This window comes from Salmo trutta, chromosome 15, assembly GCF_901001165.1.
Source record: "Salmo trutta chromosome 15, fSalTru1.1, whole genome shotgun sequence".
Classification (NCBI taxonomy): Eukaryota; Metazoa; Chordata; class Actinopteri; order Salmoniformes; family Salmonidae; genus Salmo; species Salmo trutta.
The window spans coordinates 2,583,969-2,600,345 of NC_042971.1; the positions used below are offsets into that span (position 1 = coordinate 2,583,969).

Genomic DNA, 16,377 nt, shown 5'->3' on the forward strand with positions numbered 1-16,377 from the left:
ACAGCTCAAAAACCACACGGAATCTGGGAATAACGTGTACATCCCTGGTTAGAGGACAACTGGTAGAAAACAGCCAGATACATTTTGAAGTGTTGCATTTTGATTCAAGTGGGTCACCAACATGGTAAGTGTAACAACTTTTTTTGTTAGTCACTTTTTGTTAAATCTCATAAATAGTACTCTCTCTCAATTCAGAGCCTGTATCTTTCCTCTGAGGCTAATAATCCTTCTACATTGTGACATCATTAAAATACTCCTACTACAATGTTAAAACATTCTACATTGTGACATTATTTCATTGATATCATGAAACAACTCCTTCATGTATTTTCTGAAGTTTAATCAGAGATCTTTTATCAGAGTATTTCTTCCCCCATTGATCACAGCCATGAGGTTTCTCTCCTATGTGTATTCTCCGGTGTATAGTGAGATAGCTAGATGTAGAAAAACTCTTCCCACATTGATCACAGCTATAAGGTTTATCTCCTGTGTGTGTTCTCTGGTGTGTCTTCAGACAGCCAGATGTACCAAAACTCTTTCCACATTGATCACAGCCATAAGGTTTCTCTCCCGTGTGTGTCCGCTGGTGTACTATCAGGCTGTTTAGCTGACAAAAACTCTTCCCACATTGATTACAGCTATATGGTTTCTCTCCTGTGTGTGTTCTCTGGTGTATAGTGAGATAGCTAGACGTAGAAAAACTCTTCCCACATTGAGTACAGCTATATGGTTTCTCTCCTGTATGTGTTCGCTGGTGTATAGTGAGAACGCTAGATGTAGAAAAACTCTTCCCACATTGAGTACAGCTATATGGTTTCTCTCCTGTGTGTGTTCTCTGGTGTAATATCAGGCTGTCTGGCTGAGTAAAACTCTTCCCACATTGATCACAGCTATAAGGTTTCTCTCCTGTGTGTGTTCTCTGGTGAATAGTTAGATAGCTAGATGTAGTAAAACTATTACCACATTGATTACAGTTATATGGTTTCTCTCCTGTGTGTGTTCTCTGGTGAATAGTTAGATAGCTAGATGTAGTAAAACTTTTCCCACATTGATTACAGCTATAAGGTTTCTCTCCAGTGTGTATTCTCTGGTGTGATTTCAGAGTTTGTTGCCGAGTAAAACTCTTCCCACATTGATCACAGACAAAAGGTTTCTCTCCTGTGTGAATTCTCAGGTGTATTTTAAGTTCTGATGAAGATTTGCAACTTTTCCCACAGTGAGAGCAGTGGTGAGATTTCTTCCCTGTGGGTCTCTGCTGCTGTTTCTTGAGGTGTTCTGAACTGGAGAGACTCTTCTCATGACGTTGTTGAAGCTCCCCAGAGGACCCACGGTAGTCCCGTCTCTCTCCTGTGTGAACAACAAAGTCATACAGATGGTTAAAGGCCCACAACAGCAGAAATCCACTGTAAAAGCTGATGCCAACAGTATAGCCATGATGTTGTACAACAATTGACGTCTGTTAAATTTGACAATTGTCTTAATACAGTGAGCAACAATAATCATATTTTGTCTTGTTTTCACATTAGTAGTATCGATGATTGTAGGCTAGAAATAAGTTAAAGTTGTTGAAATCCTAAGCAGTGTGCCAGATGACTTTTGGTCTTCAATGTAGGCCCCTTTCTGTGTTTGCTAATATTGCGCTTTGCCATCAGCCTGACAATGAGTGTTTGTCCACTAAGTGTTTAACATAACTTCTCCTAACAACATAGACCTACTGTAGGACCCATAACTTCACCTAACAACAACATAAACCTACTGTAGGACCCATAACTTCACCTAACAACAACATAGACCTACTGTAGGACCCATAACTTCACCTAACAATAACATAGACCTACTGTAGGACCCATAACTTCACCTAACAACAACATAGACCTACTGTAGAACCCATAACTTCACCTAACAACAATATAGACCTACTGTAGGACCCATAACTTCACCTAACAACAACATAGACCTAGGACTAGAAATCATTTAATATTTCAGGTGAAACATGGAAACTAAAATGTCTTTGTCATGACATTTCATAACCTGATCACCAGATAATTTTGTGAATAATCCCACTAGGCTACTCTGTAATGTGTTGTCATTCTAAATGTCCTGAATGAAGGAAAATAGCTCTGTGTGTTGTACAATAGCCTATCCATCAAGGAACAGTTCTCTACACATTATGAGCTAAGTATCTCCGTTTCCAAACAGACTAACGAGACTCTACAGTAAATCAAGCAGACAATAACACATTATAAACATCAATTTGTTAGGGATGTTGGATCCAACATGGAGCACAGCATAACTGTCTTTACCAGAGTAATGAATGAAGAAGCACTTTGGTTGTTGTTGCATGTCGTGATGTTTGTCATGTTACTGTCATTCAGAAAATGATTTCCTGGATCAGCTGATGATAGTTGAACATGTGACTGTAACTAAACAGCTACAGTATTAAGTATTATGTGTAATTATTGAAGATCCGCGTTAATGACAGTATCCATTTGGGTGTCAATAAAGTTAAGGTGACTCTCGGTTAGAACCATTGGATTTAGCAAACTCTGAAATGATTTAGGATTTCTGTGCCCATGAAAACTGTTTTCCCAGCGTAACATAAGGAGACAATAAATGTTACGTAGGTAGAGAGCATTTCAGAGATCTGAATACAACAAACTGTCCTAACAGGACAATAACCTAAACCACAAGGCCAAATCTACACTGGAGGAGCTTACCAAGATGACATTGAATGTTCCTGAGTGGCCTAGTTACAGTTTGGACTTAAATCGTCTTGAAAGTCAATGCAAGACGAGAAAATGGCTTTCTAGCAATGATCAACAACCAACTTGACAGAACAGGAAGGATTTTAAAAAGAATAATGAATATTCACATGAAGATCAGTCGCCTATTGGATGACATCACGACGTCATGAACAATTCCGACAGTACAAAAACATATATGAGTGTAGAATGCCCTTTTAAAAATCACACATTAGTTCAACAACTGCAGAGTTTGTGTCCCTGTTTTATAAGATAGTACTCACTGTATTTACTGGTGTTAATCAGATCAATGTCCCTGTTTTATAAGATAGTACTCACTGTATTTACTGGTGTTAATCAGATCAATGTCCCTGTTTTATAAGATAGTACTCACTGTATTTACTGGTGTTAATCAGATCAATGTCCCTGTTTTATAAGATAGTACTCACTGTATTTACTGGTGTTAATCAGATCAATGTCCCTGTTTTATTAGATAGTACTCACTGTATTTACTGGTGTTAATCAGATCAATGTCCCTGTTTTATTAGATAGTACTCAGTGTATTTACTGGTGTTAATCAGATCAATGTCCCTGTTTTATTAGATAGTACTCACTGTATTTACTGGTGTTAATCAGATCAATGTCCCTGTTTTATTAGATAGTACTCACTTTATTTACTGGTGTTAATCAGATCAATGTCCCTGTTTTATAAGATAGTACTCACTGTATTTACTGGTGTTAATCAGATCAATGTCCCTGTTTTATTAGATAGTACTCAGTGTATTTACTGGTGTTAATCAGATCAATGTCCCTGTTTTATAAGATAGTACTCACTGTATTTACTGGTGTTAATCAGATCAATGTCCCTGTTTTTTAAGATAGTACTCACTGTATTTACTAATGTCAATCAGTTCTCCAGTCTTCTCTTCTTCGTCCTCCTCTGTGACAGTAATCTCCCCCTCTTCATCCTCCACTTTCACTCCAAAAACTGCATCTTCCTCCTCCTCTTTCACTCTGAAGTGTAGAACCCCTTTACTGCATATTGGTTCAACGACTGCAGAGACGGTACTTACTGGTGTTAAACAGATCTCCAACCTCCTCTTCTTCCTCCAATGTGACAGTCATCTCCCCCTCCTCCTCTTTCACTCCAAAAACTGCATCCTCCTCTTTCACTCTGAACGCGTCTTCCTCTTCTTTCACTGAAACGTCTTTCTCTTCTTCTTTCACGGTAACAGCCTCACCTTCTACTTGTCTAAGTAATGTGACATCCTCCTCTTCCTCTTTCACGACAATGTTCAGCCCCAGAGCTTCTTTCTTCGTCCAACAGACCTTTTCTTCTTTATCAGGAGAGTAGCTTAGTGAGCGCATGGTCGGGGATGTTAGCTAGCTAGGCTAGTGCTAACTTAACCAGCCAGATAGTTGACTTACAACGTAAATATGAAATGAAATGGGGTAGCTAGTTGTTTACACATAAGTATGTTTAAATCATAGTAGCAAATAAACCACGAAATTGTCTAAAGAACTTGAATGTTCCGACTTTGTCAGCTAGCGAGCTACCGAGGTGGCTGCAGTTGTTGAAGAAGAGTTCCGTCCACTAGATTATACGTCACACTAGAAACATCGCCTGAAAGACACATATCGCCATCTGCTGTCTGGAGGGAGGAAACGCAGTTGAGGAGGGAACACTTTTTTTATTCTTCATTGAATTATAATATTATAAAGCAGTTTAGGGAAACGTTTTTTCTCTCTCCATTAAATATGAATATTATATCAACACGTACAAAGAGTAACAAGTGTTGTTTGATTAGTTCAGATTTTGTATGAGATCTTAAAACAAACTCTACATCTACTCCACATCTGTATTTCTGATTCAGTCAAATAACTAGATATCAAAATAAGCACCTAGTTATTAATAGCCTTGATAAAGATGAGCAAAAATTACTGTATAAAATAAATAAACTTTACCCACTACCAGGATATTTTTAGCCCAAAACCTGGTTACCTCTGCTAGGAGGCTGAAACTTGGCCATAAGTGGATCTTCCAGCAAGACACATCAACATCCACAAAGAAATGGTTAATTGGGCATAAAATCAAAAATGTTCTATGGCCATCTCAGTCTTTTGGACTTGAACTCCATTGTGTTCCCTGTGGCTCAGTTGGTAGAGCATGGTGTTTGCAATGCCAGGGTTGTGGGTTCGATTCCCACGGGGGGGCCAGTACAAAAAAAATGCATGAATTGAAATGTATGTATTCACTACTGTAAGTCGCTCTGGATAAGAGCGACTTACAGTAGTGAATACATACATTTCAATTCATGCATTTTTTTTTGTACTGCCCCCCCCCACAACCTGGAGGTGTAACAATACATCATATAGATGTATATAATGAACAGACTAGGTCTATACTGCTCCTACATGGTGTAACAATACATCATGTAGATGTATATAATGAACAGACTAGGTCTATACTGCTCCTACATGGTGTAACAATACATCATGTAGATGTATATAATGAACAGACTAGGTCTATACTGCTGCTACATGGAGTAACAATACATCATGTAGATGTATATAATGAACAGACTAGGTCTATACTGATCCTACATGGTGTAACAATACATCATGTAGATGTATATAATGAACAGACTAGGTCTATACTGCTCCTATATGGTGTAACAATACAACATGTAGATGTATATAATGAACAGACTAGGTCTATACTGCTGCTACATGGTGTAACAATACATCATGTATGAACAGACTAGGTCTATACTGCTCCTACATGGTGTGACAATACATCATGTAGATGTATATAATGAACAGACTAGGTCTATACTGCTCCTACATGGTGTAACAATACATCATGTAGATGTATATAATGAACAGACTATGTCTATACTGCTCCTACATGGTGTAACAATACATCATGTAGATGTATATAATGAACAGACTAGGTCTATACTGCTCCTACATGGTGTAACAATACATCATGTATGAACAGACTAGGTCTATACTGCTCCTACATGGTGTGACAATACATCATGTAGATGTATATAATTAACAGACTAGGTCTATACTGCTCCTACATGGTGTAACAATACATCATGTAGATGTATATAATGAACAGACTAGGTCTATACTGCTCCTACATGGTGTAACAATACATCATGTAGATGTATATAATGAACAGACTAGGTCTATACTGCTCCTACATGGTGTAACAATACATAATGTAGATGTATATAATGAACAGACTAGGTCTATACTGCTCCTACATGGTGTAACAATACATCATGTAGATGTATATAATGAACAGACTAGGTCTATACTGCTGCTACATGGAGTAACAATACATCATGTAGATGTATATAATGAACAGACTAGGTCTATACTGATCCTACATGGTGTAACAATACATCATGTAGATGTATATAATGAACAGACTAGGTCTATACTGCTCCTATATGGTGTAACAATACAACATGTAGATGTATATAATGAACAGACTAGGTCTATACTGCTCCTACATGGTGTAACAATACATCATGTAGATGTATATAATGAACAGACTAGGTCTATACTGCTCCTACATGGAGTAACAATACAACATGTAGATGTATATAATGAACAGACTAGGTCTATACTGCTGCTACATGGTGTAACAATACATCATGTAGATGTATATAATGAACAGACTAGGTCTATACTGCTCCTATATGGTGTAACAATACAACATGTAGATGTATATAATGAACAGACTAGGTCTATACTGCTGCTACATGGTGTAACAATACATCATGTATGAACAGACTAGGTCTATACTGCTCCTACATGGTGTGACAATACATCATGTAGATGTATATAATGAACAGACTAGGTCTATACTGCTCCTACATGGTGTAACAATACATCATGTAGATGTATATAATGAACAGACTATGTCTATACTGCTCCTACATGGTGTAACAATACATCATGTAGATGTATATAATGAACAGACTAGGTCTATACTGCTCCTACATGGTGTAACAATACATCATGTATGAACAGACTAGGTCTATACTGCTCCTACATGGTGTGACAATACATCATGTAGATGTATATAATTAACAGACTAGGTCTATACTGCTCCTACATGGTGTAACAATACATCATGTAGATGTATATAATGAACAGACTAGGTCTATACTGCTCCTACATGGTGTAACAATACATCATGTAGATGTATATAATGAACAGACTAGGTCTATACTGCTCCTACATGGTGTAACAATACATAATGTAGATGTATATAATGAACAGACTAGGTCTATACTGCTCCTACATGGTGTAACAATACATCATGTATGAACAGACTAGGTCTATACTGCTCCTACATGGTGTAACAATACATCATATAGATGTCTATAATGAACAGACTAGGTCTATACTGCTGCTACATGGTGTAACAATACATCATGTAGATGTATATAATGAACAGACTAGGTCTATACTCCTCCTACATGGTGTAACAATACATCATGTAGATGTATATAATGAACAGACTAGGTCTATACTGCTCCTACATGGTGTAACAATACATCATGTAGATGTATATAATGAACAGACTAGGTCTATACTGCTCCTACATGGTGTAACAATACATCATGTAGATGTATATAATGAACAGACTAGGTCTATACTGCTCCTACATGGTGTAATAACACATCATGTAGATGTATATAATGAACAGACTAGGTCTATACTGCTCCTACATGGTGTAACAATACATCATGTAGATGTATATAATGAACAGACTAGGTCTATACTGCTCCTACATGGTGTAACAATACATCATGTAGATGTATATAATGAACAGACTAGGTCTATACTGCTCCTACATGGTGTAACAATACATCATGCAGATGTATATAATGAACAGACTAGGTCTATACTGCTCCTACATGGTGTAACAATACATCATGTAGATGTATATAATGAACAGTCTAGGTCTATACTGCTCCTACATGGTGTAACAACACATCATGTAGATGTATATAATGAACAGACTAGGTCTATACTGCTCCTACATGGTGTAACAATACATCATGTAGATGTATATAATGAACAGACTAGGTCTATACTGCTCCTACATGGTGTAACAATACATCATGTAGATGTATATAATGAACAGACTAGGTCTATACTGCTCCTACATGGTGTTACAATACATCATATAGATGTATATAATGAACAGACTAGGTCTATACTGCTCCTACATGGTGTAACAATACATCATGTAGATGTATATAATGAACAGACTAGGTCTATACTGCTCCTACATGGTGTAACAATACATCATGTAGATGTATATAATGAACAGTCTAGGTCTATACTGCTGCTACATGGTGTAACAATACATCATGTAGATGTATATAATGAACAGACTAGGTCTATACTGCTGCTACATGGTGTAACAATACATCATGTAGATGTATATAATGAACAGACTAGGTCTATACTGCTCCTATATGGTGTAACAATACAACATGTAGATGTATATAATGAACAGACTAGGTCTATACTGCTGCTACATGGTGTAACAATACATCATGTATGAACAGACTAGGTCTATACTGCTCCTACATGGTGTGACAATACATCATGTAGATGTATATAATGAACAGACTAGGTCTATACTGCTCCTACATGGTGTAACAATACATCATGTAGATGTATATAATGAACAGACTAGGTCTATACTGCTCCTACATGGTGTAACAATACATCATGTAGATGTATATAATGAACAGACTAGGTCTATACTGCTCCTACATGGTGTAACAATACATCATGTATGAACAGACTAGGTCTATACTGCTCCTACATGGTGTGACAATACATCATGTAGATGTATATAATTAACAGACTAGGTCTATACTGCTCCTACATGGTGTAACAATACATCATGTAGATGTATATAATGAACAGACTAGGTCTATACTGCTCCTACATGGTGTAACAATACATCATGTAGATGTATATAATGAACAGACTAGGTCTATACTGCTCCTACATGGTGTAACAATACATAATGTAGATGTATATAATGAACAGACTAGGTCTATACTGCTCCTACATGGTGTAACAATACATCATGTAGATGTATATAATGAACAGACTAGGTCTATACTGCTGCTACATGGAGTAACAATACATCATGTAGATGTATATAATGAACAGACTAGGTCTATACTGATCCTACATGGTGTAACAATACATCATGTAGATGTATATAATGAACAGACTAGGTCTATACTGCTCCTATATGGTGTAACAATACAACATGTAGATGTATATAATGAACAGACTAGGTCTATACTGCTCCTACATGGTGTAACAATACATCATGTAGATGTATATAATGAACAGACTAGGTCTATACTGCTCCTACATGGAGTAACAATACAACATGTAGATGTATATAATGAACAGACTAGGTCTATACTGCTGCTACATGGTGTAACAATACATCATGTAGATGTATATAATGAACAGACTAGGTCTATACTGCTCCTATATGGTGTAACAATACAACATGTAGATGTATATAATGAACAGACTAGGTCTATACTGCTGCTACATGGTGTAACAATACATCATGTATGAACAGACTAGGTCTATACTGCTCCTACATGGTGTGACAATACATCATGTAGATGTATATAATGAACAGACTAGGTCTATACTGCTCCTACATGGTGTAACAATACATCATGTAGATGTATATAATGAACAGACTATGTCTATACTGCTCCTACATGGTGTAACAATACATCATGTAGATGTATATAATGAACAGACTAGGTCTATACTGCTCCTACATGGTGTAACAATACATCATGTATGAACAGACTAGGTCTATACTGCTCCTACATGGTGTGACAATACATCATGTAGATGTATATAATTAACAGACTAGGTCTATACTGCTCCTACATGGTGTAACAATACATCATGTAGATGTATATAATGAACAGACTAGGTCTATACTGCTCCTACATGGTGTAACAATACATCATGTAGATGTATATAATGAACAGACTAGGTCTATACTGCTCCTACATGGTGTAACAATACATAATGTAGATGTATATAATGAACAGACTAGGTCTATACTGCTCCTACATGGTGTAACAATACATCATGTATGAACAGACTAGGTCTATACTGCTCCTACATGGTGTAACAATACATCATATAGATGTCTATAATGAACAGACTAGGTCTATACTGCTGCTACATGGTGTAACAATACATCATGTAGATGTATATAATGAACAGACTAGGTCTATACTGCTCCTACATGGTGTAACAATACATCATGTAGATGTATATAATGAACAGACTAGGTCTATACTGCTCCTACATGGTGTAACAATACATCATGTAGATGTATATAATGAACAGACTAGGTCTATACTGCTCCTACATGGTGTAACAATACATCATGTAGATGTATATAATGAACAGACTAGGTCTATACTGCTCCTACATGGTGTAATAACACATCATGTAGATGTATATAATGAACAGACTAGGTCTATACTGCTCCTACATGGTGTAACAATACATCATGTAGATGTATATAATGAACAGACTAGGTCTATACTGCTCCTACATGGTGTAACAATACATCATGTAGATGTATATAATGAACAGACTAGGTCTATACTGCTCCTACATGGTGTAACAATACATCATGTAGATGTATATAATGAACAGACTAGGTCTATACTGCTCCTACATGGTGTAACAATACATCATGTAGATGTATATAATGAACAGTCTAGGTCTATACTGCTCCTACATGGTGTAACAACACATCATGTAGATGTATATAATGAACAGACTAGGTCTATACTGCTCCTACATGGTGTAACAATACATCATGTAGATGTATATAATGAACAGACTAGGTCTATACTGCTCCTACATGGTGTAACAATACATCATGTAGATGTATATAATGAACAGACTAGGTCTATACTGCTCCTACATGGTGTTACAATACATCATATAGATGTATATAATGAACAGACTAGGTTTATACTGCTCCTACATGGTGTAACAATACATCATGTAGATGTATATAATGAACAGACTAGGTCTATACTGCTCCTACATGGTGTAACAATACATCATGTAGATGTATATAATGAACAGTCTAGGTCTATACTGCTGCTACATGGTGTAACAATACATCATGTAGATGTATATAATGAACAGACTAGGTCTATACTGCTCCTACATGGTGTAACAATACATCATGTAGATGTATATAATGAACAGACTAGGTCTATACTGCTCCTACATGGTGTAACAATACATCATGTAGATGTATATAATGAACAGACTAGATCTATCCTGCTGCTACATGGTGTAACAATACATCATGTAGATGTATATAATGAACAGACGAGGTCTATACTGCTCCTACATGGTGTAACAATACATCATGTAGATGTATATAATGAACAGACTAGGTCTATACTGCTCCTACATGGTGTAACAATACATCATGTAGATGTATATAATGAACAGACTAGGTCTATACTGCTCCTACATGGTGTAACAATACATCATGTAGATGTATATAATGAACAGACTAGGTCTATACTGCTCCTACATGGTGTAACAATACAGTGCATTCGGAAAGTACTCAGACCCCGTCACTTTTTCCACATTTTGTTACGTTACAGCCTTATTCTAAAATATTTTTTTTAAATACTGAATTGACACACAATACCCCATAATGACCTCACAATACCCCATAATGACAAAGCAATACCCCATAATGACAAAGGAAATACATTATATATATTTCTTTGCTCATTTATTAAAATAATAAACTGAAAAATCTGCATAAGTATTCAGACCGTTTACTACGTACTTTGTTGAAACACCTTGGGCAGCGATGACAGCCTCCAGTCTTCATGGGGATGACGTTACAAGTTTCTACCATTCTTCTCTCAAACTCTGTCAGATTGGATGGGGAGCTTTGCTACACAGCTATTTTCAGGTCTCACCAGAGATGTTAGATTGGGTTCAAGTCCGGGCTGGTTCACTCAAGGTTATTCAGCGACTTGTCCCAAAGCCACTCCTACACTGTCTTGGCTGTGCTTAGGGTCATTGTCCTGTTGGAAGGTGAACCTTCGCCCCAGTCTGAGGCCCTGAGTGCTCTGGAGCAGGTTTTCATCAAAGAGCTCTCTGTACTTTGCTCCGTCCATCTTTCCCTCGATCCTGACTAGTATACCAGTTCCTGCCGCTGAAAAACATCCTCACAGCCTGATGCTGTGCCAGGTTTACGCAAGATGTGATGCTTGGCATTCAGGCCAAAGACTTCAATCTTGGTTTCATCAGACCAGAGAATCTTGTTTATCATGGTCTGAGAATCCTTTAGGTGCCTTTTTGGCAAACTCCAAGCAGGCTGTCATATGCCTTTTACTGAGGAGTGCCTTCCGTCTGGCCACTCTACCATAAAGGCCTGATTGGTGGAGTGCTACAGAGATGGTTGTCCTTCTGGAAGGTTCTCCCATCCCCACAGAGGAACTCTGTAGCTCTGTCAGAGTGACCATTGGGTTCTTGGTCACCTCCCTGACCAATGCCCTTCTCTCCCAATTGCTCGGTTTGGCTGGGTGGCCAGCTCTGGGAAGAGTCTTGGTGGTTCCAAACTTCTTCCATCAAAGAATCATGGTGACCACTGTGTTCTTGGGGACCTCCAATGCTACAGACATTTTTTGGGACCATTCCCCAGATCTGTGCCTTGACACAATCCTGTCTCGGAGCTCTATGGACAATTTCTTCGACCTCATTGCTTGGTGTTTGCTCTGACGTGCATTGTCAACTGTGGGACCTTATATAGACAGGTATAATCATAAACAATATTATTTCATGTGGCATAAACAAAATCACAAATTCTCAGTCAAAAATATAAGTCAGAACACAGCGCCTTTATTCTCTCATGTGATTTCAGGTTCTGTGACTGGGAAAATGTCCTTCCACACAGAGAGAGATGTGGTAGGGCTTTTTTGGTGTGTGTCTTCTTATGCTCTTTCAGGCTGCTTAACCAGGTAAAACGCTTTCCACACTGGGAGCATTGGAAAGGCTTTATCCTGTGTGTATTCTCTCATGCTCTTTTAACGGACCTTTCTTAGCAAAACTCTTTCCACACTGGGAACAATGGAAAGGCTTTTCTCCTGTGTGCATCCTCTCGTGAGCTTTTAGGTGCCCTGTCTGAGTAAAACTCATTCCACAGTGGGAACAGTGATAAGGCTTTTCTCCAGTGTGTATTCTCTCATGCCTTTTCAGGTTAGCTAAAACGCTAAAAGTCTTTTCACAATGGGAACATTGGAAAGACTTTTCTCCTGTGTGTGTCCTCTCATGAGCTTTTAGGTACCCTAAATGAATAAAACTCTTTTCACAGTGGGAACATTGGAAAGGCTTTTCTCCTGTGTGTATTCTCTCATGAGCTTTTAGGTCCCCTAACTGAATAAACCTCTTTTCACAGTGGGAACAGTGGTAAGGCCTTTCTCCTGTGTGTATTCTCTCATGCCTTTTCAGGTTAGCTAACACGGCAAAACTCTTTTCACACTGGGAACATAGGAAAGGCATTTCTCCGGTGTGTAGTCTCGCATGCTTTTTTAGGTTTCCTATTAGAGTAAAACTCTTTCCACAATGGGAACATTGGAATGGCTTTTCTCCTTTGTGTATTCTCTCATGCTCTTTTAATTGCCCTTTCTTAGTAAAACTTTTTCCACAGTGGGAACATTGGAAAGGCTTTTCTCCTGTGTGTATCCTCTCATGAGATTTTAGGTGCCCTGTCTGAGTAAAACTCATTCCACAGTGGGAACAGTGATAAGGCTTTTCTCCTGTGTGTATTCTCTCATGCCTTTTCAGGTTAGCTAACACGGCAAAACTCTTTCCACACTGGGAACATTGGTAAGGCTTTTCTCCTGTGTGTAGTCTCGCATGCTTTTTTAGGTTTCCTATCCGAGTAAAACTCTTTCCACAATGGGAACATTGGAATGGCTTTTCTCCTTTGTGTATTCTCTCATGTTCTTTTAATTGCCCTATCTTAGTAAAACTCTTTCCACACTGGGAACATTGGAAAGGCTTTTCTCCTGTGTGTATCCTCTCATGAGATTTTAGGTGCCCTGTCTGAGTAAAACTCATTCCACAGTGGGAACAGTGATAAGGCTTTTCTCCTGTGTGTATTCTCTCATGCCTTTTCAGGTTAGCTAACATGGTAAAACTCTTTCCACACTGGGAACATTGGAAAGGCTTTTTTCCTGTGTGTGTCTTCTCATGCAGTTTTAGGTTCCTTAACCAGCAAAAACTATTTTCACAGTGGGAGCAGTGGTGTTGTCTCGCTGGTTTGGGTGTCTCTGGGTCTGGTTCCCCTGAAGGACTCTTCCCGCTGTCAGAGTGAGAGTCTGGTTTCTCTCCTGCCAAAGACAAACAGAGAATCCCGTTAAACAGAGACCTGAATGAAATCTCCACAAGATAAAACTGTCTTCCTATGAGGTTTAATCCAGACTAGATCCCTCAATAAAAGAGCAGAACTGGTCATCACAGAGTGGCTGTATTGCTTTGTAGGGTGGGTAAATCCATTTGAATTCAATACATTTTTGGCAGCATTCGTTTTGAGTTAAAAAAAGCTTTCCTTACATGTTTGCCTATGGAAGAAGTGGTAAGAAAGTGACTTCATGTAACTGAATGTAAAAACATTCATGAGATATACAGTTGTAAGTGTATATACAGTACCAGTCAAAAGTTTGGACACACCTACTCATTCAAGGGTTATAATTATTTGTTTTACCATTTTCTACATTGTAGAATAATAGTGAAGACATCAAACTATGAAATAACACATATGGAATCATGTAGTAACCAAAAAAGTGATAAACAGTTCAAAATATATATTTGATTTTTCAAAGTAGCCACCCTTTGCCTTGATGACAGCTTTGCACACTCTTGGCATTCTCTCAACCAGCTTCACCTGGAATGATTCTTCAATAGTCTTGAAGGAGTTCCCACATATGCTGAGCACTTGTTGGCTGCTTTTCCTTCACGCTGCGGTCCAACTCATCCCAAACCATCTCAATTGGGTTGAGGTCGGGTGATTGTGGAGGCCAGGTCATCTGATGCAGCACTCCATCACTCTCCTTCTTGCTCAAATAGCCCTTACACAACCTTGAGGTGTGTTGGGTCATTGACCTGTTGAAAAACAAATGATCGTCCCACTAAGCGCAAACCAGATGGGATGGCGTATCGCTTCAGAATGCTGTGGTAGCCAGACAGGTGTGTGCCTTTCCAAATCACGTCCAATCAAGCTGTAGAAACATCTCAATGATGATCAATGGAAACAGTATGCACACCTGAGCTCAATTTCGAGTCTCATAGCAAAGGGTCTGAATACTTATTTAAATAAGGTATTTATGTTTCTTATTTTTAACAAATGTGACATTTTTTCTCCAAACCTATTTTCTCTTTGTCATTATGGGGTATTGTGATGCCATTATGGGGTATTGTGATGTCATTTTGGGGTATTGTGTGTAGACTGATGAGGATTCTTATTTATTTAATCCATTGTAGAATAAGGCTGTAACGTAACACAATGTGGAAAGACTTAAGTGGCAAAAAAAGGGGTTAAAGACATGTATCTCTCAGATATAGGACAGACACTTCAGAACAAACTTCCTTTGGATGTTTTGGGGGACTGTTGTTCCATGTTGTGAATGTTATGCAATGCGTTAGTATGGGTTATAGCAGTATGGCCAAATATTGTTTTACATAAAATAACTTTTGAATATTTCTTTATTGATACTTCTATGGGTCTTAAAGTTCAAAATCAAATAGCAAAAATATCCTTGGTATAACCTTCTTAAAACAGTTTTTAAATTGTCAATACTGCCCCCTAGCCCCAACAGGTTAACCTGTTGAGGACAGACGTTCCATTTCGTGACAAGAAAATTCTAAATATTCCATTACCATACTTAGAAGCATGTCAAACGCTGTTTAAAATCAATTTTTATGCTATTTTTCTCGTAAAATAGCAATAATATTCCAACCGGGCAACGTTGTATTCATTCAAAGGCTGAAAGAAAAAATGGAGTAGTCTCATGACCGCGCATCTCCAGTGTCACTGTCCCCAGGCTGACCACTTACAAATTCTCCTGCTGTTCTTCGCCCAGAGACAGCAGACACCCCATTCCACTTTCTGGCGGCTTTAGAGAGCCAATGGGAGCCTTAGAAAGTGTCACGTTACAGCACAGATGCTGTATTTTCGATAGAGATGCAACAGAAGGAGAACAAATTGTCAGACAGGGCACTTCCTGTATGGAATCTTCTCAGGTTTTGGCCTGCCATATGAATTCTGTTATACTCATAGACACCATTCAAACAGTTTTAGAAACTTTAGAGTGTTTTCTATCCAAATCTACTAATTATATGCATATTCTAGTTTCTGGGCAGGAGTAGTAACCAGATTAAATCGGGTACGTTTTTTATCCGGCCGTGAAAATACTGCCACCTATCCCAAAGAAGTTTTAAAACAGTTCCATATAGCTTAGAGGAACCTCCCCCCTCAGACAGG

At 38.1% G+C, this 16,377-nt stretch overlaps 2 protein-coding genes across 2 annotated transcripts in view; one reads left to right on the top strand and one right to left on the bottom strand.

The window, feature by feature from the left end:
- LOC115149648 (tripartite motif-containing protein 16-like) overlaps nt 1-16,377 on the top strand; it is a 1,197,515-nt gene that overhangs the window by 724,392 nt on the left and 456,746 nt on the right. The window lies entirely within an intron of this gene.
- LOC115149653 (zinc finger protein 431-like) lies at nt 12,715-14,156 on the bottom strand. The gene has a single exon (XM_029692597.1). It carries the CDS (start codon nt 14,025-14,027, stop codon nt 12,891-12,893), a length of 1,137 nt encoding a protein of 378 aa, XP_029548457.1. The 5' UTR covers nt 14,028-14,156; the 3' UTR covers nt 12,715-12,890.

What these genes read in the sequence shown, in the direction of transcription:
- LOC115149653 (XM_029692597.1), bottom strand. Translation starts at nt 14,027, where the DNA reads ATGTTAGCTAACCTGAAAAGGCATGAGAGAATACACACAGGAGAAAAG.